Source organism: Rousettus aegyptiacus, unplaced genomic scaffold (genome assembly GCF_014176215.1).
Source record: "Rousettus aegyptiacus isolate mRouAeg1 unplaced genomic scaffold, mRouAeg1.p scaffold_m13_p_4, whole genome shotgun sequence".
NCBI classification, from domain to species: domain Eukaryota; kingdom Metazoa; phylum Chordata; class Mammalia; order Chiroptera; family Pteropodidae; genus Rousettus; species Rousettus aegyptiacus.
This window is the reverse complement of record NW_023416307.1, coordinates 139,727,905-139,751,561: the sequence shown is the minus strand read 5'-3', so window position 1 is coordinate 139,751,561 and position 23,657 is coordinate 139,727,905. Positions and strand designations below refer to the sequence as shown.

At 39.5% G+C, this 23,657-nt stretch overlaps 1 protein-coding gene across 10 annotated transcripts in view; it reads right to left on the bottom strand.

Annotated features, from left to right (window-relative positions):
- Positions 1–23,657, bottom strand: part of RARB (retinoic acid receptor beta) — a 647,500-nt gene that overhangs the window by 77,020 nt on the left and 546,823 nt on the right. For all 10 annotated transcript variants that reach the window (XM_016124866.2, XM_016124868.2, XM_016124867.2 and 7 more), the window contains one exon: positions 15,611–15,752. In XM_016124866.2, the coding sequence (XP_015980352.1) occupies positions 15,611–15,752 (142 nt within the window). The remainder of the gene's footprint in view (positions 1–15,610; positions 15,753–23,657) is intronic.

Here is a 23,657-nt window from a genome sequence, read left to right as displayed (position 1 = left end):
TTACTTAGCCTAAAGTGTTAAACGATTAGGAAAATAGAAGTTTTCATCTTCGAAGAGTCAACCTCTTTTTTAAAAATAGCTTTTCTTCTTTATCACACAGCTAACAAACATGCACTTAAGTTAAATAATAAAATAAAAATACAGATAAGCTCAAAAAAGAATATAGCAAGAGCTTTCAACATTTTGAACTACATCTTCCAAATTTTGTGTTTTTATAAATATGAGATCAAACTGTGTATCCTTTCATTTTATATTTTCTAATTTAACAACAGATACAGTTTTTGTTAAATGAAAAATAAATGCAATGTTGTTATTCATCAGGAAAACGCAAACTAAAACCATAATGAGCTATATCACTGCGTACTCAGTAGAATGTCTAAAATTAAAAAAAAAAAAAAACTGAAATATCAATGTGTTTTGGCAAGGATGTGGAACAACCGAAATTCGCAAACACTGCTGATAGAGTATGAAACGGTAGGCAAACCACTTTGGAAAAGTGGCCATTTTTTATAAAATTAAACATATGTGTCCTTATGACCCAGTAATTCTACTCTTCTACCCTTGAGTATATACCTAAGAGAAATAAGTGTCTCCCACAAAGCATGTACAAGGATGTTCATGGCAGTTTTATTCACAATAGCCCCAAACTGGAAACAACCCAAACATCCCTTAAGGTGAGAATAGCATATCTATCAATGGAATACTACTAAGCAGAACAAGGAGCAAAAAACTGACAAATGTACCAAAATAGAAAAATTCTACAAACATGTTAATAAATGAAAGACACCAGATATAAAAAGAGTGCAGACGGTAGGATTCCATGCATATAAAGTTCAACATGCAAAACTAATCTCTGGTGATAGACATCAGAACAGTTTACCTTAAGTTTACCCAAATCAAGATACAAAATCTTCCAACCCCAGGATGTTCCTTTAGAAAGTCTCTTTCTGATATCTTGTCTTGGAAGGTGGTTAGAAAAAATGTAGACATTTATCAAAACTTCTTAAAGAGTACATTCAAGGTCTGTACCCTTAAGATATGCAAATTATATCTTAATGAAGAGAAAAATGTTCTAAAATATAGTTCATTTTTGCCTTAAAAGGAAAAATCAAATCGAACCTAAGATACCCAGAAAGACAGCATTTGAAGAAGAGAGCTGTTAAATCATAAAATTTGAAATGAAACGAGGAGGTGAGGCAACCCTTGTTTTGAGGTAATAACCTTTATTGTGGCTCTCTTCAATGTCATGTCCACAGTCATTTCTTTTGGGATCTAAGAGTCATAATGATTGCCCTACTTTTTTATGCCCTTTTTACTCCACTTTTGAAAACAGATGGAACTTAACTATATCAAGAGATGCCTCGAAGAAGAGCAATGAAAAGGAAGAGCAAAAAGAGCAAAACAACGTCAAGGACATCCTAAAAAACATCCCCCAGTTCTCTCTTTATAAGGGCCCCTGGGAGACATTCATCCCCAACATCCGTTATCTGGAAAAATCTATTATTCTTCCCAATAATTAGGCTGTTTTCATCTTGTGGACACTAAAAATCTTGTCATGGGTTTCCTCCCCTTTCTGCTTTACTGGAAACCCCAGAACCAAATGGAGCCCTTGTCCAGCATGTATATACCTCTGTGTGCTCACCTGACTCCGAGGTATGTTCTCCTATTTTCCCTCAAGCCAATTAGCCTAACTTCTTTTGTTTTAAATCCTTTGGATGGTTTTAAGAATTAAGATGATGGGGTTTCTGTAAATCCAGAACTTTTTCTTTAAATGTGAACAGTCTCGTAGAGAAATTCCTCTGATGGCTGTAAAAAAATGTAGGTTGTCTATTCTACCGGACAAACCTTCTCATTAACATCTCTAAACTTGTCTCAACTTGATCACTCACAGGTTTAAAGTCTCCTTAGGCTTTAATGAAAGAAACAAAATGAAAAGACATCTTGTTTTCATTTTTTTTCATTATGGGAAAAAGGGATAGTCAAGTAATTTATTAAACTAGATTCTACGCAGGTTCATAAATCTATTTTGATTATATTGCTATCTGAGAGAATTTACTGACACTACTAATAATTTAATGTTTAAAAATAATAATTCTTATATTATCTTTTTTTAAGCTGTTTATTATTTGATAGGTGAAGTAGTTTCCCAAACATAACACGCTGTAAATGGATCCATGGGCTATTAATTTGCAGGGCATGGCACTGAAGGGAAAAAGCTCATTAGGTAGGTTGATGCAATTACAGGTATTACATAACCATCCTCAGAGAACTCAGAGTGAATCAGGGATAACATCCCATCTCCGGTGTTCCTTATACATTCAAAGCTGCAAGTGATAAGGTCCCAAATCAGAGGAAAAGGCAAAAAGCAGAGAGGTCAAAACACCTTCTAAAAAAATTTCAATGTGTTAAAAGGAAGGAGGATTCTTCTAAGAGAAGATACTATACTTCTCATCTGTGATAGCACAATTTCTCTATGCACAAGAAGGAATGGCTGTCTATAGCCCTCTCCAACACTGTTTCCACATTTCAATCTTTTTTTTTCTTTTCGACTGAGGTAAAACATACATAGTTAAGTATATATGTAATTAATCTTTAGAAAGTCCAGCATCCCACAAGGCTCTCATGGGCCCCTTTTCAGTCTTGGGGTAACCACCATGCTCACTTCTATCGCATAGATTACTTTCACTCATTTTTCATCTTTTAATTTCCATACAAATGGAAATATACAGTACGGAATGTTCTGTTTTATTCTGAGTTCTTTTATTCAACATTGTCTGTATGAGACTCATCCATGCTGTTGCATTTAGCAGTAGTTAGTTTCTTTCTTACTGCTATGCATATTCTGTTATTTGAATTTGTCACAACTTATTTACATATTCTACTACTGATGACATATGGGTTGTTTCCAGCCTTTGGCTATTACAAATAAAGCTGCTGTGAACATTCCAGTATATATCTTTTGGGTGGGCCTATGCACTACTTCTTTGAGGATGTTCTGGGAGAATAACTGGGTCACACTGACACATTTAGCTTTAGGAGGTGTCGCCAAACAGTTTTCCAAACTTTGGCTTGATTCATACTCTACCAGCCGCCCATGAGAGTTCCAGTTGCTTCACATCTTGCCAACATTTGGTATTGTCAGTCCTTTTAATGTCAGCCTTTCTGGCGGAGTAAAGCACCACATTTCAATTAGGTGAAAATAATTATCATACAGGAATAGAGAATCATGCAAAAAGCACTATTTGTGAAAACAAAATGAGGCTCTGGGTCCTGGGGAGTGTGGGGAGTCATCTCCCAGTGTTCACTCGGCCCCAGGAGCCTGCAGGAGGAAGTCCTGATGTCTCTGCCTGAAATAACTCACTGCTGGGGGCGGGGAGTACATTCTGAGTCTGCATATTTTCACATTTCTGAAAGCTCAAAGTCCAAGGGCACCACAGCCAAGTTTCCACTCGGTTTAAAATTGCTCAAGCATTTTGTCTCAACACTTTCAGGACACAAAGTGGGAATCCTTCATGCATTACATTTTGCACTTGATTCTCTTCCTGTCCTCATTAAATCCTAGTTGACAGAGTTTACTAGAAGCAACTTTTATCTTTCCCTTAGGAAGGGCCGTATCACAACTACATTCTAAGTGGGTCCATTTTGAAATACTGGTAAAATCCCTTAGTTCTATTTTAATATTTAAACAATGTTGCTAAATCAAAATACTGTTCATAGGTCCGACAAAGCGACATTATAAAATGCCTTCCCCCATGCCAAAAAAAAAAAAAAAAAAAAGGAGGAGGTTGCATTCTCTAACATCAAAACAACATTTCAGTCTTAAAATCATTTTGAAAACAAAATAATCAGAAATCTTAAAAAATCATGGAGATATTTTATGTTGGTCAAATGAAATGTTGGAACAATTAAGTGTATATTTGGGACAACAACATTCCTTTCTGAGAAAATAGGATGTTCATTCACTCTACTTGGTCCCAGTACTAAAATGATGTCTGTCTCCATTAATCTAGCTCATCAAATAAACTGATCAACATTCTGTTTTCCAGCTTTAAAGAGAGAAGAACGAGAGAAATGACCTAACTGTGTTAGTTGATATTTTGTGAAGGCAGAGGGAGAGAAGACGGGTTTAAGTGCTCAATACCACTCCAAGAACAGCAAATTCCAGACAGTACTCTATGCATGGATTTATTGAGCAATTTAGGTAGCCACCCTCCAGAGAATTGCTGTCACTGGGAGAAGGTACTTAAAGGGCCATGCTCATCGTCCCGGAACACAGGGACTGCAGGAGAATTTCGGGTTGCTATTTCCACGGAGACGTTTGTTTCCAAACAAAGGGCTCTCTGCCAGCTATTTTAGAAGCACTTGCATATTTATTCAGCCAACTCTCTGTGCTGGGGATTGTCTTTAGGCACTGAGGTTTTATCAATGTCTATTTAAAGCAGAATGAAAAATAGCTCAAGATGAAAACAGAATATTTCTAGCCTAGAATGTGAGATGCTTCCTTTCTTTACAGGGTTGATATTTGGTTTCTCCCTCTTTCCCTTTTCAAAATTGCCACCTGTCTTCCAGTCTTCATTGTGTCTTAGTTTAATGGCTGCTGTTTTCTTTTCAGCGGTACATAAAATAATAGTGTGCCTTAACAAATTATAGATTTGATGAAATATGGTGTGTAGGTGTGTACAGTTTTTAGAGAAAACAAATCTTCTCTGTTAGGACCCATTTTCAAGTTCCATCTGGTTACACCCACCATGGAATAAATAAGATCAATGCTTCATGTCATAAAAGAGGTAATATTCTAGTATTCATACAGTGTAAATTAGGGAAGGAAACAAAAGAGAAAGGCAAAAAGAGGCTCATTATATCAATGAGATCTAATTCAAATCTCTAACTCTTAGAAAGATTGGACGAAAGTTCCTGCTTCAGAATCTCTAACCTTCAAGTATTCTTTGCCTCTAATCCATTCTAGAAATTTCTATTAAGCACAAGGCATTGGGCTTTCATTTGAGGACCCAAATAAGAATGAGACCCTGTCTTTGCCAGTGCAAAGAACATCTGTGTGTGTGTTCTCGTTCTCTCCCCCACCAGCCCCTCCAATCCCACCCCCCTCCCCAAACACACTCATGTCTACCTAGCTCCTGGACTCAAAATCAAGTTTGACTTTCAAAGTCACCCAACAGAGGTGCCACTAACATGTCACACTGTAGAGAGCTGAGAGTAATTTGCACCTGCTCCCTGTTCTCAGAGAAGTGTGTTTGCGTGTTTAGGAGAGGGATGGCTTGAAGGACAAGCGGGAAGGGGGAGTAGGGGATGGGCATCATGGGCAGAGAGAACAGCACGCACACCCTGAGGCCGCGTCACATGACCAGACATGCAGAGCGCTCAGTGGCGGCTGGTGCGTGGGCACATTGGGGACCATAACAGAGTCCTGGGCAGGTTGGGGCAGGCTGAGCCAGCTGTGCAGGGCTCTGCCTACGCCAATGCACTTGGAGCTGTTTCTGAAAGGCCATGAAACCCAGCATGGGATCATCTGGCTCAGAGCTGACACTTTGCTTTGTGAGTGTTACATCTGAGCCCCTAAGGACAAATGTCAAATTTAACAGTACCTCTTGTTTTGAGTAAATGGACCACTGGGCCGGAAGGAGCATTTGCTGTTCTGCACAATCACTAAGGACCATACCGATGATCAAATAGCTCATTCTTTGGAGGCCAGATTGGGTCATTATCGGAGCAGGAGGAAGAGTAATGAGAGCTAACACTTAGCTAAGAAATGTCTTTAGTTCCTACCATAAATTCATTCATTTATTCCTCCTGATAGCCATGTGAGGTAGGTAGTGTTATTAGAGAAGGAACCAGGGACACAGAGATGTTAAATAACCTGCCCAAGATCACACAGCGCTAAATAAGGGGTGGGCTGGACTTGAATCCAGACTGCTCCCCAAGTCTGTGCTTTAAGCCACTAGCCTGCTCATCTTCAGACGGGGAATTAAATAGTGCAGCTTGAGGTCTCCCATGTTCCTCCACCGGTGTGCCTGGATGCTTGAATGCCGTGCCGACAGATCTACCTGTTCAACGACCCTTCATTGTACCAGGACAGGACTAAACCCCGAGGGTCCAAGAAAAGCAAGACCCAGCTGCCACCTTTGAGTTGTGCACAGCTCAGGATGAAGGAAGGGCTGAGGGGCGTGAGCAAGCCAGACGCAGCTCAGGGGGATATTGACCAGTAACTGAGGCACTAAAGGGGGCTCTGAGGGGGCTGAGGATCCCCCAGACTCTGCTCTATTCTAGTTAAGATACAACAACACTTGACCAGCTAACATATAAAAACAGATTTTCTCAAACTTTCCTTCCAGTACTACCTGTAAAATTTTTCACATACTCATAGGCCATTATGCTCTTATGATTTCTGTTTAAATTAATTTTTTTCGCTTAAATTAAATTTAGGGAATTTTATATTACTATAGAGAAGAGTAATGTTATTTTTCATAAAGAGGAGGTAAGAGTGAAAAATAAACAGGGTTTCCAGGTCAATTGCCTGTTTTGTAAATAAAGTTTTATTGGAATAAAGCCATACTGGTTCATGAAGTTTTATGCTGCAATGATACAGTCAGGTTGTTGTAACAAATATCAAATGGACTGCAAAGCCTGAAATATGTACCATCTAGTCATTGAAAGAGTTTGCGCAGCTCTGAAATAAATACAATTTAGTCTTGACTAGGTATGGTTGCCTGTCTTCTCTCTATAAAAAGAGAAGATTATCAAAGGTTCAGGAGGCATTAATTAAGATTGTTCTGGCATCAAACTGAGATTTTCCTCATTGGTAATAAAAAGACTAAGTGAATACTGAAAAGGAAATAACTATCACTATATAATTTGATATTGTTCCATGCTAAATTCATTACTTCCTAAAATTATGTTTCATACCACTGTGTGCAGAGTTTACATTTGGAGAAATAATGTAGTAAACTGGTACATATATTAGATCGAATGATGTATATAAAGCTAGGATACGCAATTTGGGAGCAAAGGTGGATGAAGTTACTGAAAACTTTGCAGCACTAAAATCACATAAGAACTCTGTTGTGCATATACAGGAAACCAGAATTAGGTAGGACCCCCTAGGTTTAAGCCAGCAGTGGGACCTTCGGCAGGTCTCTTAGCCTCTCTGAATCTCAGGACACTGAGGATCACAATACTATTCTTGTCTTATCTGCCACACGGGATGACCCAAAGTCTTAGGAGACTTGCTGTTGGTAGAGCGCTTTGTGACCATCAACTATCCTATTATCACTGATGTCCTCCCCAGACTTCCTCCCAAATGGGCGATGAAAAGGAGGATGCTAAGAGGGAGAAAGAAAGACTTTGCTTCCTGGGTGACTCGGCGTGGGTCCAGCACTGCCCAGGAGATCCCCACGGCCTCGACTTGAGCTAACTGATGCAGGATGGGAGCCAGGCGTCCTTTCTAACACCCCAGTTCGGTTTTCCCCCTGGCATTGGGTTGCACGATACCAGGGATCCCATCCTATTCTCTGATTACACATGTTTCAGCATCTCGGGGCAAATGACCTGCCTCCTAGCTTATGGTAGATGAGAAAGGTGAATATATATTTTGGAAACTATGCCTTCAAGCTTTATTTATAATGCTGTGACTTAATATTGGAGCTGTACGCCTACACTGTGGTGTTATAAACAATTAAAAACGAATAGAACCTCCACCCGTCACTTTTCTCCTGAAAGGGACGAAGGCTGATATTATTTAAAAAATAAACAAACAAAAAAACAGCTCTAGCAGCAGCAACACGAGCACAGAACAGATCCTGTGTTACCACTAGAGGAAGAACCCGAGATAACAGCTATCATTTATTTAGCACCTACTGTGTGCCAAGAACAGTCCAAAATGCATTATCTTTAGGAGGTCCAATGCACAAAACGATCCAGCAAGGTTGCTGTGATAATCCTCATGTTGTAGGTAAGTGCGTCCCACTTAAAGCAAAATCATTCATCTTGCCCAAGATGGGACAGCTAGAAGGTAGGGCGACATTTGAACTCAGCTCAGGCTAACTCCAAAGCCCTTTGTCCCTTCCTCTGTTCTGTCTTGTTGTATAATGGAAATTTCTCCTTTTTCTAAGGTGAGAATGTGCTGAGTGTTGCCCTTCAGGAGCCAGGCTGCAAAGAGAAATGTGTTAGTAAAGCTGAAGGAATTTTAATACTTCCTTTGCAGCCTGAGTGTTAATGGGCTTCAAGTCCCACAGTGGCACGGACATCACTGGACTGCTGGTGCCTAAACGGATTTTTTTTTTTTAAATCTCAAATAGATGCAGGAAAACATCAACATTTGGCAAGTGGAAAGGAGCAGCAGATTTTCAGTTTCCAGTTCAGATGACATTTTTAGATATAGAAATATGAAGTTTCTAGCCCTTCATTTACATTTGGGGGGACTCTTTGGGGACCGTTGTGGCGGGTTAAAGGAGAAAGTTGGGGGTTAATGCTGTATCTGTGGTGAGCAGAACAAAATGATCACAGTGAACCTTGCAAACGTAGTAACAGGTTAGGATGTAACTTGGGAACAAATGAAGAAATAAACTAAAATTAGAAAGACATTAAGTGCCCTGATGATGATTTTTATGTAATTTCCCAAGTACACAGGGCAACCTACAATATGAATTTCCTCATTATTAAGCTAGTAAAATCTAGCCGTAGAACCAATGAGCATATCAATATAATTTGTGCACCAACAAAAGTGATTTTAACTGAGGTTAAGTGCCTTTAATCCAAAAGGTTCGTTTTAATGTAAGTTTAACATTAAAGGGGGAATGAGAGGAACACAGAATAACAGAAACCTCTCAGGAAAGTATCTAAGTGTCCATACAAAGTACATTTATTCCATCCAATCGACCTATGGGGACATCCATGTGGAAAATATAAATCGGAATTTAGAGACTTTATAAAAAGCTGTTTTTAAGCTCAATACGCCCCAGATGAGAAGGTGTCAATGAGCACTTAGAGACTCTTAAATTCAGAGATTATTCAATTGCCCTATTCTACAAATATACTTATGCAATTGCCATGGGGGAAAAAAAATGCTGCGAAATAAATGCTAAACAGCATTTTCAAACAAAATCAAAGACATGTTTTACCCACCACTCAAAGTCATGGACCATATAAACACAAGCTCAAAGAGCAATCTGAAGAGGTTCCTTTGTGAATTAATGGCCAGTGGTTTTCAGAGAAAAGAAAAAGAAATAGAATGGGAGTGGCAGCCACAATACTCCCCCGTAGTATCTTTGTTACAGACAAAGGGTGCTACAGACAACCCATCTAGAAGGACAGAGGACCATGGGAACCTGAGCAAATGTTAGGAGCAGCCAGGGTTTACTACTTGCCCTTTGTTACTGCACACAACTCTTGATTCTCACTCAATTCTTATCCTCCTTTTTTTTTTTTTTTTTAATTTTTCATTTTTTGGTCTCCTGACCTCAATTCTGTCCTACCCCTGTATCTCTTCCTTTTGTCAGTGAGCGATTTGATAGCAAAGGTTTGGCAAAAGTGAGCTCCAAACCCCACCACTTGTCCGTTTTAGCCTCTCCACCTTAACTGGGCTTTTGTCATGCATGGTTACACAAGATACCTGCTTAGCCCAACCATTTTCGCTAGCAAACACACTGGAGGATCTAATGTCTTCTACGGGAAGGAATTGGCAAGAGGAAGCAGATTGTAGAAACACTGTTGTCTAAACAGGATTAAAAGCATCGATTCTCACATCATGCCAGGGCTATTAGTCAATATTAATGTTCCTCTTATCCTGGTAGAACACACAAACCCAGAGAAGTTGAATAACTTGTCCTGGGCCCGGATCAGAGAAGCGAATGACTGAGAGTTGAATAGATGCACACCCAAAATTGTATTGTGTCTGACAGCCTTTCAGAAAGTAAAGCTAAGGAGGTGCCAGATTTCGTTGCCCTTTAAAATAGCCACATTTAACCACTTGGTCAATCCAATTTCACTGAGCAAAAGCATCGGGCTAACTGGGACTGCAAAGTGAGGAAGACTTGATTGAGGCTTGCCTTTTAGGAGTTTATAAACAAGCCAGAGAGCCTCACTGGCGTGTGGAGAATCACACTATACGCTGTTCATGGAAGTGCATTCAAAGCACTACAGGGATATGGGGAAAAATGAATAACTGTCTGGAGCGTGGGGTGGGGTTGAATGAAGGCTTAGAGGAGGAAGTGACGTTTCAGTAGGCTCCTGGGGCTCAATTTCAGGAGAAGGAGGTAGAAGCCGGATTCCAGAGAACAGACTCTGCAGAAATATGAGGCTCATGGGTCAGCATGATTCAGTATGGCTCGATGCTGGGGTGTCTATTGGTAGGAGATCAACGGATGAGAGTAGGAACTGGAGAGGAGATCACAGAGCAGCCATTAGTGGCATACCTGCTCACTGGGTGAACCACTTAAAACAGAAGTAGAAAAGTTATGGCTTTTTCGCCAAACCCAGCCCTTCACCTGTTTTTGTAAATAAAATTTTATTGGAATGCAACCACACCTGTTTGTTATATATTTTCTATGGTTGTTTTTGTGCTATGGCAGAATCGAGTGATTGAAAGAGATTATCATATGGCCCACAAAACCAAAAATATTTTCCATCAGGCCCTTTTTAAAAATTTTGCTGATCCCTGGCTTAAAGGTCTGAACTACTCATTTGAAGTTCTGTAACTAACTCAAATGCCTTTGGTCAGGTTTTCTATACTCCTACAATCTCTGAGCAGCAGCATCTGAAACTTTCTCTTGTTGCATCATGGACAATTAGCTGTTTATCTGCATCATAAGCTTGTCCAAACATCTCTTTCACAATCCCAAATTTTATGTCTTTATTTACTGCTTCTCTTTTTTATTTCTTGTTTTTATTTTAGGGCTTAGCCACATACATGGCCTTTGCTGACATAGTTACAAGCCTCCCACCCCACGAGCAAGAGCTCATCCCTCAACTTTGAGTCATTTTGCTTCCTTTGCCTCCTTCCCAAGTTCTTCATAAATTTTTGTACCACTTTTAGAATGCTGCTGAAAATCGATTTTTTTTCACTTGCTGTTACCGCTTTCAAATTCCATACTCTGACAAATAGCTATTCCTCTGTAAAAAAGGCTCCTTTAGTTGTACAAAGCCCTTGGAAAACATAAGGTACACCAACCAGCATTACAGAACAGAAAAATGAAGAAATATTAATGTTTTTCTGATGTAATCCCCTTATACATTTAAAACCAAATTTGATCTATAAAAATTAAATTTGCACATGATTTTCTAGGGGGTGTATCTCTAGTATAAAGTAAGGAGGATAATTATTGTTTTATTAACCAGTAATAATAAAATAGAGCTGAAAAGGGAACTCAGAGTTGTAAAAGCATTTTTTTTTCAAATAGCATGCAGTGTATCTTATTATTTGAGTCTAAATCTCCACTACTACCCATTACTGTGTTACCTTAAGCAAGCTAATTAACCTCTCTGCCTCATCTGCCCAACAAAGGGGGAAGAGAAAGACTGTAAGTAACCTATCTCATAGGACTGTTGAGAAGATCAAATGGGATGAAGTATTTAAAGAGGTTAACCCAGTCCCTGGCACATAGAAAATACTCCGTTAGCAATGACCATAATAATCTTTAAGGCTCACTAGCTCATTCTATCTCCTTCTCCGTCCTTACCTTGCCATTTCCTTCTTTCCTTCCTTATGTCCCCTTTCTTCCCCTTTCCCCCTCTAGCATAGAGACTAAGAAGAATGTACAGCAACAGCACCGTATGACCATCATGGTGAACATAAAGTAGATTTTGCCTGTTTTTCTGAACAACACTTTCTGCCACACTCCTGGTTCATGTGGTGTGGGTGAGGTTGACCTCAATCCTGACCCCCAGAGACTGGCAAATGATTCGAACCTAGCCAATCACAGTATTCTACCTCACCTCCAACCCCCAAAGGAATTCACAGAGGGGCATCTGACCTAAATTAGGCCAATTACAACTGGCCCCCAGGTGCTGATGGAATGATGAAGATCTGACTCTCTCTCTTTTTGTTGGGTAGACTATCAGACTGAAGCCACTCATAGCCATCTTTTTTAGTCATGGGAAAAATCTTCCCGGAAACAAAAACAACATAGCAAAAAATAGCAGTGAGAGACAAAGAGGAACAATGTCCTGAAAACGAACATGAGCACTTGCACCCAGCTGTGTTACTCTGAACTGTTCAGTTACATGTGCCAATTGGTTAGCTTATGCCAGTTTTAGCTAGGTTTCTGTCACTCGGATCCAAAGAGTTCAGACACATACGAATGAATCGACCTGACCTGTGACTAGAATTAAATGCCAATCTTGCTAATCTTGGCATTGCAGAGAAAGCATGGAGTGAGCAGTGGCAGGCGTGAATTGTAATCTTGGTCATTCGTTAACCAGTCAGAGATTGCTGGGAAACGCGTTTTGTTTTTCTGAGCCCTAATATGCTTGTATGTCGAATGAGAGAGGTGAGTGAAAATCAACCTCTGAGATCCCTTTTCAGTTCTAACATTCTATGAGTCTCTATTATTCTTGGGTTCCTTTCAGTTGCATATACTGTGGTATAAATGGTTACTGAGTCTCCTATGTTCCTGTTTCCTTCTGTTTCGACTTTAAAAATATTCTATTGTACCCTCAGTCCCTATACTCCAACTGTTTATTTATTTCCATTCAATTTCCTTCTAAGGAAAAATACATTTATTTTTGTCTACATGGGCATAATGATCCCATTTTCTTCTCATTTCTATATTTTTAAATCTAATTAAGGTGATAAGTTCCTTGCGGGTTGAAACTAGAGTTTTCCTGTGGGTGTAAACATTATTTTTTTTAATTGCCAACGAAGCTGCCAGTTTTTACAGAGCAGCAGGATATGGGTTTTAAGTAATGTAAGCAGGAAATGGGTCTCCAGCCCACACAAAATAAATGTAAAAGTACTGCTTTTCCCTGAGTTCACATCTGGCTTACTCATTTATAATTTCAGCCTGAACTAAAATTCTCCCACAGAACTACACTGTGACATCTATGTCTCTAGAATGTCAGTATTAGGTGATCGTCCCATGAGTTCCACTTATACATGTAAATAATCTGGCTATTTCAGGTCAATATCATGCTTTTCTCTTTAATGGTAGGATTTGGGGCCTGTGCTAAGTGAATATTAGCTTCATATCTTCACATTTATTGATTTTAAGTAATTCAATAGCTCTAAAGATTGGAGGGATCAACGGGACCTGGCCGAAATGTAGTCAATTGACCCAACATCTACAAATAGAACTATACAGAGGAAGAAGACCCTCCCAGAAGCAATAGCACATGCAGAATGCTTTCCTATTTGATGACTCAGTTCAATCTTGTTCGTCAGGACTCTAAATATGAATAAGATTCCCAACCCCAGGTACTTCTCAGCAAAAATAAAATAATCTGAAGGCAGAGGTTTCCGAGTGGGTAGGTTTAGCAATTCAATGATGCCATTCAGGGTGTAATTTCTATATTTCCACTCCTCTATACACAGTATTTGTTCTGTCCTACAGCTAACTTCCCTTAGGGGTAAAGTATAGCTACCAGGGGTACTTGCGGCTACTTGCTTCCTTGTTCATGTGCATTGGAAGAAAGAGTATTTATTTCCGTCCCAATATTCTAAGCATGAGTCTTGTTCTGTTTTGTTTTCGTAATTTTCTTTTAATAATACTTGGAATTTGCTGAACAGTTGCAAGAACAGTACAAAGAATTCCCCTATACCCTTCTTTCAGATTCACAATTCTTAATATCTTGCCACATTTTCTTTCCCTCTCTTTCTCTCTTTCATTCCACACACACACACACACACACACACACACACACACACACACATCTTTTGAACTATAGAGAGTTAGTTGCAGACATTGAGAACAAGAACAGTCTCTTATATAACAACAGCCCAATGATCAAAGTTTGGAAATTTAAAGTTTGTACAATGCTATATTCTAATCTACAGTCTATCTCCAAATTTCACGTATCATCACAATAATGTCCAATTTCCTCTCTGATTTAGGATTCAATCTGGACTATGCATTGCATTTAGTTGTCATGTCTCTTTAAATGTGGAACAGTTCCTTGGTCTATCTTTGTCTTGCATAATGTTGGCATTTTTGAAGGGGACTGGCTATGTTTTTAAATTCAGTTCTTTGCTTTCTTATTATTGAGTTTTCAGAGTTTTTATATATTCTAGGTATAATTTGTAAATATTTTCTCCTAATCTATGACTTTTGTTTTCATTAATTTTACAGTGTCATTTGGTGAGCACACATTTAATTTTGATGAAGTCTAATTTATCATTTTTTTTTCTTCTATGGATTATAAGCATGAGTCCTAAATTCATTCTCATTGGACTGGCCTGAGTTACACGTTTACATCATGCACAAATGACTATGACTAGCCATAGGACATGCTAATTGGCTTGATCCCAGCACTGAGGTTTCCCCTGAAGTATAGAAATCTGAGTGGTAGAGAAGCAAATTAAACTTTGGATACAGTTAGGATGCTGGGCAGGCCACCAAGAAGCATCTCAAGTAGTAGCTGCCAGCAGAGAACCGGTATGACTACTGAGCACCCTCAGAGCGATGCTCTCGGCTATGGGGCTTTCCCTTCTCAGTCAGCCACATTTCCCAGTTCCAAGATCCAAGAGCCCTTAACCTGTAACAAGTCTTCAAATTCCACTGTAGGGCTGCGGCTAAGGTGTTTTGGCTTTTTGTACCACACTCTCAGAAGGCAGGGGCTATGCTCGAGGCATCTCCAGAGTCTCCTCATGGCTCCGAGCCCAGTGCCCCCCTCACCGTTTGTCTTCATCGCATCCCCAGGTGGTGGGATGAATGAAGAAGCAGCAGCCCCATAAGTGCTTCACCTGGCACACATGCCTACATCCTCCTTAGGCCTGCCTGAACCAAGCCATATGCCGGTCACTTTCTTATTCCCTACATCTGAGAGCACCAAAGAGAGAACGTAAGAATGAAAATTTTTGTGGTGTATCTATTTGCCTGTGTTATTTCAGATCCCCACATCAGATGTTCATGAACCACTAACTTTTAAATCAGGTTTGGAAAAATGTCAACACAGCAAATTTCTAAATGTTTTTTTCTATCGCAAACACTTTATTTTAATTCCCCTCTAGAAAATTCTCAATTATCACTACTTTCCATATCCATGCCTCTAATCTCATCATATTCTCACCAGTACAGGCAAAACTCGTTATTCCCATTATCAAAATGGAGAAATGGAGTGCCTGAGTGGCTATGTGATATGCTCAAGTTACTAGTGGCTCTGAAATACACAGTGAGCTAGTAACTGCTCTGGAATACAAATCTGCCATCCACGACACCCAACTCCTGTCTTTTCAGCAACTGCCACTCAAGTTTTATCTGAAAATCCCCACAGTTATTCTATTTTCATGTCATCTCTGTTTACACCTACCCTTGGCAATATATCATTAGTGTCATGTCTGAATTCCACATGCTGACGTCCCCCATGACTTGATTTTGGAAGCTGAGCAAATCATGTTTATAGATAAGGCAAAAAGGAAAAAAAAAAATTTTAAGACTCCACTTACATTCTTTGGACATTCCCACTTCAAAGCACTTCTGGAGTCGACAGTACTGGCATCGATTCCTGGTGACTTTATTAATAACACAGTTCTTATCTCTGTGACAAGTGTAAATCATGTTCTTCTGAATACTTCTGCGGAAAAACCCCTGCAAGCAAGCAAGAAGATGAGAAAACTAAGTAAAACTACCGAGCTTCATGGAAAATCAAAGCCCAACTTATCAATGCATTGATTGCTCATTTTGAGTAATGAAGTGATGGCAGAAGAAAAGTTAACTTACTTAAGCCTCAAACTCTTTGTGAAATATTAAGTCAGTTCTCCCTTTTTTGCAAACCAGAAAGCCCCTTTTAATCAAAACTAGACGTGACCGTTATTATCTTGCTAAAAGAAAATTAAGACCAAGGTGATTCACTTGGAAAACATAGTGCAGAGTTGGGTTCCCTCCAAACAGGCTTCGCTTTGTAAGCGGCTCCCTTGCTGGCCAGAATGATTTCAGGTAAGTCCCCTGTCAAGGAACTTAATATAAGAGGTGCCACATTTGCAAAAGAAATTATTTGATACATGAAAAAATTAAGTCTTTTCAAAGGAGTCTTCTCTGAGTTCTTTTCCATATTTAGCTCCTGTTATGATATTTAAAATATGATTTAATTTACAAAGCGTTTAGGAAAAATCATATCCAAAAAACAAGTTAGAAAAATGACTGCCCACAGATAATGGCATGTAGGAATTGCACTGTCCAATATAATAACCACCAATAACCACATGTGACTATTTAAATCAAAATGAAATAAAATTGAAATTTCATTTCCTCATTTGCACGAGTTGCATTTCAAATGCTCAATAGCCACATGTGGCCAGTGGCTACCACACTGCATAACCCACATACAGAATATTTTCATCACTGAGAAAAATTCTATTGGGCGGTGCTGTACTACAGCACTGATGGACCAGCTTATCTACTAGTCATCTAATGCTCTTGAGATACATAACTTTGTTTGACTTACAGCATTTACTGATTAGACCCAGACTCTGTAAGTATTGTAGAAGATCAGTAAACTACAAATAATATTTGTCTAGTACAGGTGCAAAGGGTTTCTGTTTGGTTGAAATATAATCCTCCAAAGTGTTGTTTAATATTGCCTTGTAGGACATTAACCAGTTTTGTATCTAACTTGAAATCTTATTCCAGCATCCTTCTTTCTTTTCACTCCATCCATCCATCCATCCATCCATCCATCCATCCATCCATCCATCCATCTATCCTATCTACCTACCTACCTATCTAGATATTTTTTCATATCCTCTTTTGACCCAGTTTGTCATTCTACTGGTTCCCTCATTAATGAGTTAAATAAGTCTTCGGTGTGTGCTTACTGAACATTTGAATGCGAAATTTTTTTTAACTCTTTGAAAATTATATTTTGACAAAAGAGGCAATTTATCATGATTTTTGTGAAACCCGGATGAAATAAAGCAGACTTTCGGCTCTACGAGCAAAGGGTCCCGACCTTCTCTTTGTCCTCCCCATTTCTACCACACAGCTTTGCAGACAACAGATAATTTAGTGATGCTTGTTAAGTAATAAGAATAAAGAGGGAGTGAAAGGTATGCCTGCTGCCTTTTCTCTCTTCTATTGCCCAACAAAACCTCTATGTCGCTACAAGTATTAACAGTAAGAAGTTTTACACTCTCAAGTGAGACGTGACTTTTACCTACATCAGAAACAATCTCTTCTGAATGGAAGAAACACACCACCAAATGTGCCGAACAGCAAATAAGACTCTCACCATCTGAGTTCAACTTTCCCTCTAGTTCATTAACACTCCAGGAGCCGAACTAAAAACGTTCAAAGCTAAAGCACATTAGTGAAGAAAGCTCATGCAACAGCCATTGTTTAGGATATTTACATGGGCACCCTAGGATTTTAATGTCTAAATAAACATATTTTTACTGGCATGGTTCGACTGTAAATGCCTGGAAATCTTGTTTAAGTTTGCAACTCCTGTCACATCCCAGACACACACATTTTCCAAGAAAATACAGTTTATTTTTGTACCTCTGGAGCTACAAATATGCTCAGAATCTAAAATAACAGGCTACAAATACTTTGAAACCCTAACAGAATCTGTGCAGAATGGTCACCTCAAAACACATCTTTTCCTGCAAAAAAATACCTACAGGATACTTTTGGCTGCCAGATGTACAAACTCAATTTACAAAAACTTCACTGCTCTCCTGCCAAAAAACACTGATATGATGGAAGATCCGGTCTTTTCTGCATGTGTGAAGCAAGTGAGGTATGGACGAAGGTGACCTCTATTTAGTAAAAACTGAATATCCAGTTCAGCAAATTCTTAGTGAGTGACCACCGAGGACAGAAAAACAACCTCATGATTCTCAGATGAAAGAAGACAGAATTAAAGAACTTTATATGTCACTAATTATCCAGTCGGTGTGGTTCAGTAACAATGACGACAGAAACTAAATACAACTTCTTGGTTTTCCAAATCAGATCTTTGGCCGGATTTCAGGAGAAGGTCTAAGTTTCAGTAAATCATTTTCATCAAGGTAGAATACTTGCTGACTAAAATATATGTTGGGAGGTATTTTTATACATGGGTTTGGGAAACAGAAATGCCCTCTGAGGCCAAAGAGAGGTTTACATTATACAAATCTCCCTTCTCCCCAGTCGACATGTGAATTGTTTTGAGGACCCCTGCTTTGAGGACCTAGTGCGTACGTGTGTGTGTGCACATTCATGTGTATGTGTGTATGTGGCGTCATGGTTTCATGCCACCTAAATTTTATTTACTTAATATTTTTATTTAGGTTGACTCTTTTCATAGTTAACCCTATTTAAAATAGAAACTTTTAATCTCTGGCTTAATGGGAAAACTAGCACCAACCGTCAATATTAGAAGGCATTCGTAAAATAAACAAAATGGAAATCAAATGAAATAATAATCAGATGTAATTTCAGTCTGGCTGGACACTGGATCTGCTAAGAGCTCGGAGCCCTGGGCCTCCTCACTTCTTTCTGCACAAGATGCTAAGCAAACATTACAGACAGATCAGCACCGATTTGAGGCTTCCTCTTTTAGAAATTCAGAGAAAAGAAACAAGTTTCTCACTATGTAAATCAATGAGATTTAAAGCCTTGAATCCTTACCACGTAAAATTGGGAATCTGATACTTTGGGAAATAAAGCTGTAACCCAAAACTCGTCATATGTAAAAATGGGCTTTAAAGTACTGCGGTCAAGTGTACTAGTTTTGAAGCCAGTGGGTGGGTAAAGACACATCTGGAGGAGGAAAGACTGAAAAGCTAGGCATATAAAGAGGAAGGATTTGGCCCTGTTTGGAGGAGCAGCCCAGGGGAAGAGGAGATGGGAGGCAGAAGAGGAAGAACCTGGAGGGAACGGCAAGGGTCTGGGCTGCAGACACCTCATTACCACTTTGGGCAAGTCACAGCCCTGGGGGGCTAAGTTCTCCTCTCCTAAGTGAGGAGCTGGGTGGCTTATTTCTAAGATCTTTTCCAGGTATAAATTTCTGGGATGCCAATGTGTAATCACCAGGGAGTTGGAATAGCTTTAGAGTTGAGAATGCAAGTGTTTCTGTGGACATAGAAAATGGCCAAGGAGGAGGCGGTGTCTGAAGACTAAGGTAGGAGATACCCTCCAGCTGTATGGGCAAAAACAGCAATTTCTTGGGACTAACGTGGAGCTTACAAGACACCAAGAAGAGGGCTTTCAGATGGCTTTCACATTTATTTTGGAACTGAGTTATCACAATACCTCTGTGAGGGACCTCAGGCAGGTAGCTGTGGCTAGATTGAAGCTGGAACGCTTTAATAACCGGCCCCACGTTCATGGCTATGAGTTTTCAGATCTTGTTTTCTGACACTAAGTCTAGGGTTGCTGACACCACAATTTCACTTCCTCAGAACATCATTTGCCAAGTAAACCCAGAAAATTTCTATCAAGTCTTTAAGATATATGTCACCTCATCCATGAAGCCCTCTCTGACAGATCCAAGCACACATGAATGCTTCCTCTTTTAGGCAACCTTGATTTTTTGCTTTTCCCTCTCTATTATACCTATTTAAGTATGATATGCTAAAATTAATAGGACGTCTACCTCAGAGTTGACATGGATGACACAGGGGGATTCCAGCCTTTGCCCAGTGGTCACAGCCTCAGGGAGTTCAATGGGCAATCACGGATTGCCACATTAAGGTGTCACAGTACCTCTACTGAGTGTGACATCTTCTTTGCTGGGATCCAGGCCTCCCTGACAGGGAAGGAAAATGAGCATGGGGGCTGGTTCCTCACAACCAAAGCAGGCAGGTTGTGGGCTCCAAACTGGTCTCCGAGCCAGCACTTAATATGGTTTCCTTGGAATCAAGACAGAGGACTCAGCTAGAGGGAAGGAAAGACTCAAAATAACGGCTGTTAAAACAACTGGTAGAAAAGTATTTCAATATTTCAACACCTAATAAAATTATACTGATACATATCCCCAGGGCTGGGAAAGATCCTGACACACAGTCGATATTCAGTAAATAAATGCTGAATGAGTGAATGTTTTGATGAAGTCTTCAACTATAACCAGAGCCAGAGGGATAGTCTCGGATATATTATACCTTAATGCCACAAAAAAAATTCTTCGATAATAATATATTCCTTGATGGTGATATTATCTGTACTTAAGAAAGTAAGCAACCAGATTTCTCTGAAGTTAGTAAAAGATCCACTGATTTTAGTTGTAATCAGGTTAGTCCATCAAGATTGCTGTTGGTTAACTACGATTTGTGTTGATTAACTATTATTTCTGTTGTTAATCATAACCTCTGTTGGTTAATCATGCCTCCTGTTAATTAATCATGAGTTTTGTTGGTTAACTATGACTTTTGTTGTCTATTATGGCTTTATGGGTTAACCATGACTTCTGTTGTTTGGGACAGTCATGACCAGTAGCACAATTAACACTCTAATCACCTAGAACAAGAAGATAGCTCTTCATCACAAACTGAGTCAAGTGTTTTCTAATCATAGATTTTTCTACCTTTCTTACCTCATGCTCCTCTACTTTTGCTATCAAAGAACTGAGGTCCAACCAAAAAGGAAAAAAAAAATACCCGTTGTAGAGAAGGCCGCATATGCATTAGAGCCACCTGGTTCACACTGTTCACACTTCATGTCTTAGCAATACTCATGAAGCGCCCATATCTTACTCAGATCACTGCTGTTTCTCCTTGGTGGTATGAGGCACCATTGCTCTAACTAATCTTCTATTAGCTAAAGTGAAGAGACAATCTTAAATCAAAAGGAAAAATAACTGTCTCTTTTAAAACTAAAAATTCTCCTATATCTAAATATCTAAAATTAAGAATTCCTTTGATGGGCTTGTCTCGAATCCTAAATCTATAGGAGACATGGAGAAAAGCTGTTTAGGTCACTCTCATTTTATCTGGACATCAAATCCCAAATCTATAGAGGACATGGAGAAAAGCTTTTTAGGTCACTCTCTTCTTATCGGGATATGAGATTAAGTCACTTTTCCTCCTTAATACTCTCAAATCATTACTCTAATTCTTGTAATTCTTTTTTTCCATTCATGGATCTTGTTTTACCTTCTAGATTTCATTCATCGAATGCCAATCAACTGGAGTGGGTACGGCGGGCTCTCTTGGGCATACTAAGATGTATAGTTGACCTTCGAATAACACAGGTTTGAACTGCACCGGTCCACTCACATGTGAATTTTTTCAATAAATTCATACAATACTGTAAATACATTTTCTCTTCCTTATGATTTTAATAAAATTTTCTTGTCTTTAGCTTATTGTGTCGTAAAAAAAAAAGTGTGTTAATTGACTTACGTCATCAGTAGGGCTTCTGGTCAACAGTAGGCTATTAGTAGTTGCATTTTTGGGAATTCGAAAGTTACACACTCATTTTTGACTGCATGGGGGCCAGACCCCCTTATCATCTTGACTATATAGGCATGGGTTCTGCCCTTTCTCAATCAACCAGTAATGATAAGTCGAGTGAACAGTAAATAGCAGGTGCCACCAAGCGGAGTGATAAAAACTTTAATAGACGCAGAAAGTGAAAAAGTGCCCAGGACAGTGCCTGGCACATAGTAGGTACACATAAAATATCTACGGAGTAGAGGTCATAGAAACTCAAAAGAATTAGAGGGAATTAGCACTCATTTCCAGCTCTAAAGAAGGGGTAGGCTTTTACCCTTATGGATAAGCAGCAGAGGTCAGGGGTGAGAAAGTGCAGGAAAGGGCCAGTGGTCCAGGTAGGCAGAGATGTGGGTGATGGGGATGAATGGATCTGTGTGTGTGTGTGTGTGTGTGTGCACGCATGTGTGTGTGTGTGTGCATGTGTGTGTGTGTGACACAACTGGAAGACGGGAATGATATTCAGACTGAGGAAGACCTTGATGACCACGCCAGGCACTTACTGGGGAGGCACTTACTCTTCCGTGCAGGAGATGCTTAAGATCAGAATTACAGTCTGCTAAGATTATTCAGGAAGCTGTGAATCACTGATTTCATCATGTTATTATTTTGCACATAGTTAAGTAGATAGTGAGCTCTGAGTATCAATATAAATACTAAAACCCTGAGCCTGCCCTCAGGTCCGGGCAGGGATGTAGCCCCAAAATTCTTGATTTCTGAAATAGCATTGCAATCTGCTAACTCGTATTTAATCATAATGTCGCTTGCGAGAATTTATATTACAGTGTTTTGAATAGAAGTTGCTTTTTAGCCTTAGAATCATTTACATCGGGTTTCACATGTGCTGAACACGGCATGATCATTTAAAGAAAGGTACTGAGTAAAAACTGTTTTCCTTCCTTATTTTTTAAAAGAAAAACTGATACTGTATTAATCATAAAAAGCATTGAATCAGGAGAAATTCACCCAAAGAGGAGAGTGAGAAGTATATCTGTTTGCATGGGTTTTTGCAGAGTTAATTTCTATCCTATACAAAATTCTCCTTCTAGAGTGAAAGAAAAGAAAGCAAGAAGTCACTTAGTCATTTTTCCTTGGTCATGAAAAGGAAAAGACTTCAACCCCATCTCAATCAAGAAGTGATCAGGTGGCTGCCCGGAGCAGTCCTTCCCCCAGGCCTCAAGGCTGGATGGAGCACAGTGAGGTGCTGGGGTCCCAGAGCTGCAATTTCCATTTCCATGCAGAAGCAAAGATGCTGCCAGTAGGAGGTGAGTATGGAATAATCCCATCACAGCTACTTTGGGAAACCCGGTTTTCAGACCAGGAAACACGTTGCCTTAAACAAACAAAAAACACCCTCGGAGCTAGTGGAAGTCTATGCGTGACAATGTTTGAAAAGTTATTAATAGCGAGATTTGGGAGGGAGAAAGAGAAAAGTAAAGACCTTTTCACCCCACTGAAAGACAATGGGTGAGAGGGAGGGAGAAAGTAGAAAAACAGCCTACTATTTTGATGACAAACGGAGAGTTTCCTCCTAAGCAGGGAGGGTGGGCACGAATGTAGAATGTAACGAAAAGCACACTGAACAAGTCAATTTAGGGAGAGGGGGCCACACTTTGAGCCAGAAAAAGGAAAACGACATAAGATTTATACTCCAAACAAGAAAGTTGAGTTGTCCGAAGAAGTAGAGGACCTGAGTTATTTTTTTGTTTTTAAAAAAAAAATCCCACCAGGACAAGGTCCCACTGTTAAGAATTTAGTAAAGATGAATGAATGACAATAGCGAAGATTAAGCACTCTGGAGGTTAATAGTCATGGTTTCTATAAACTCCTTTATTCTACAGTGCCTCTTGCCTGCTAACTGAGAAAATGTCTCTTTTGTCCTTTCACTTTGAACCTGACCATGTATTTTAGGCCTGTCTCCTTTCAACTTCTTCAGAACAGAAGTTTCCTTGGCACATTCACTCTTGCCTAGGTTAGAAAGGCAAACCTTTATTTTGGGAGATGCCTAGAAAGATGGTTCTAAAGAAGGCAATGACTACAGATTTAGCAAAAACATCGTCTCCGTGGGAACCGATCTTTCCGG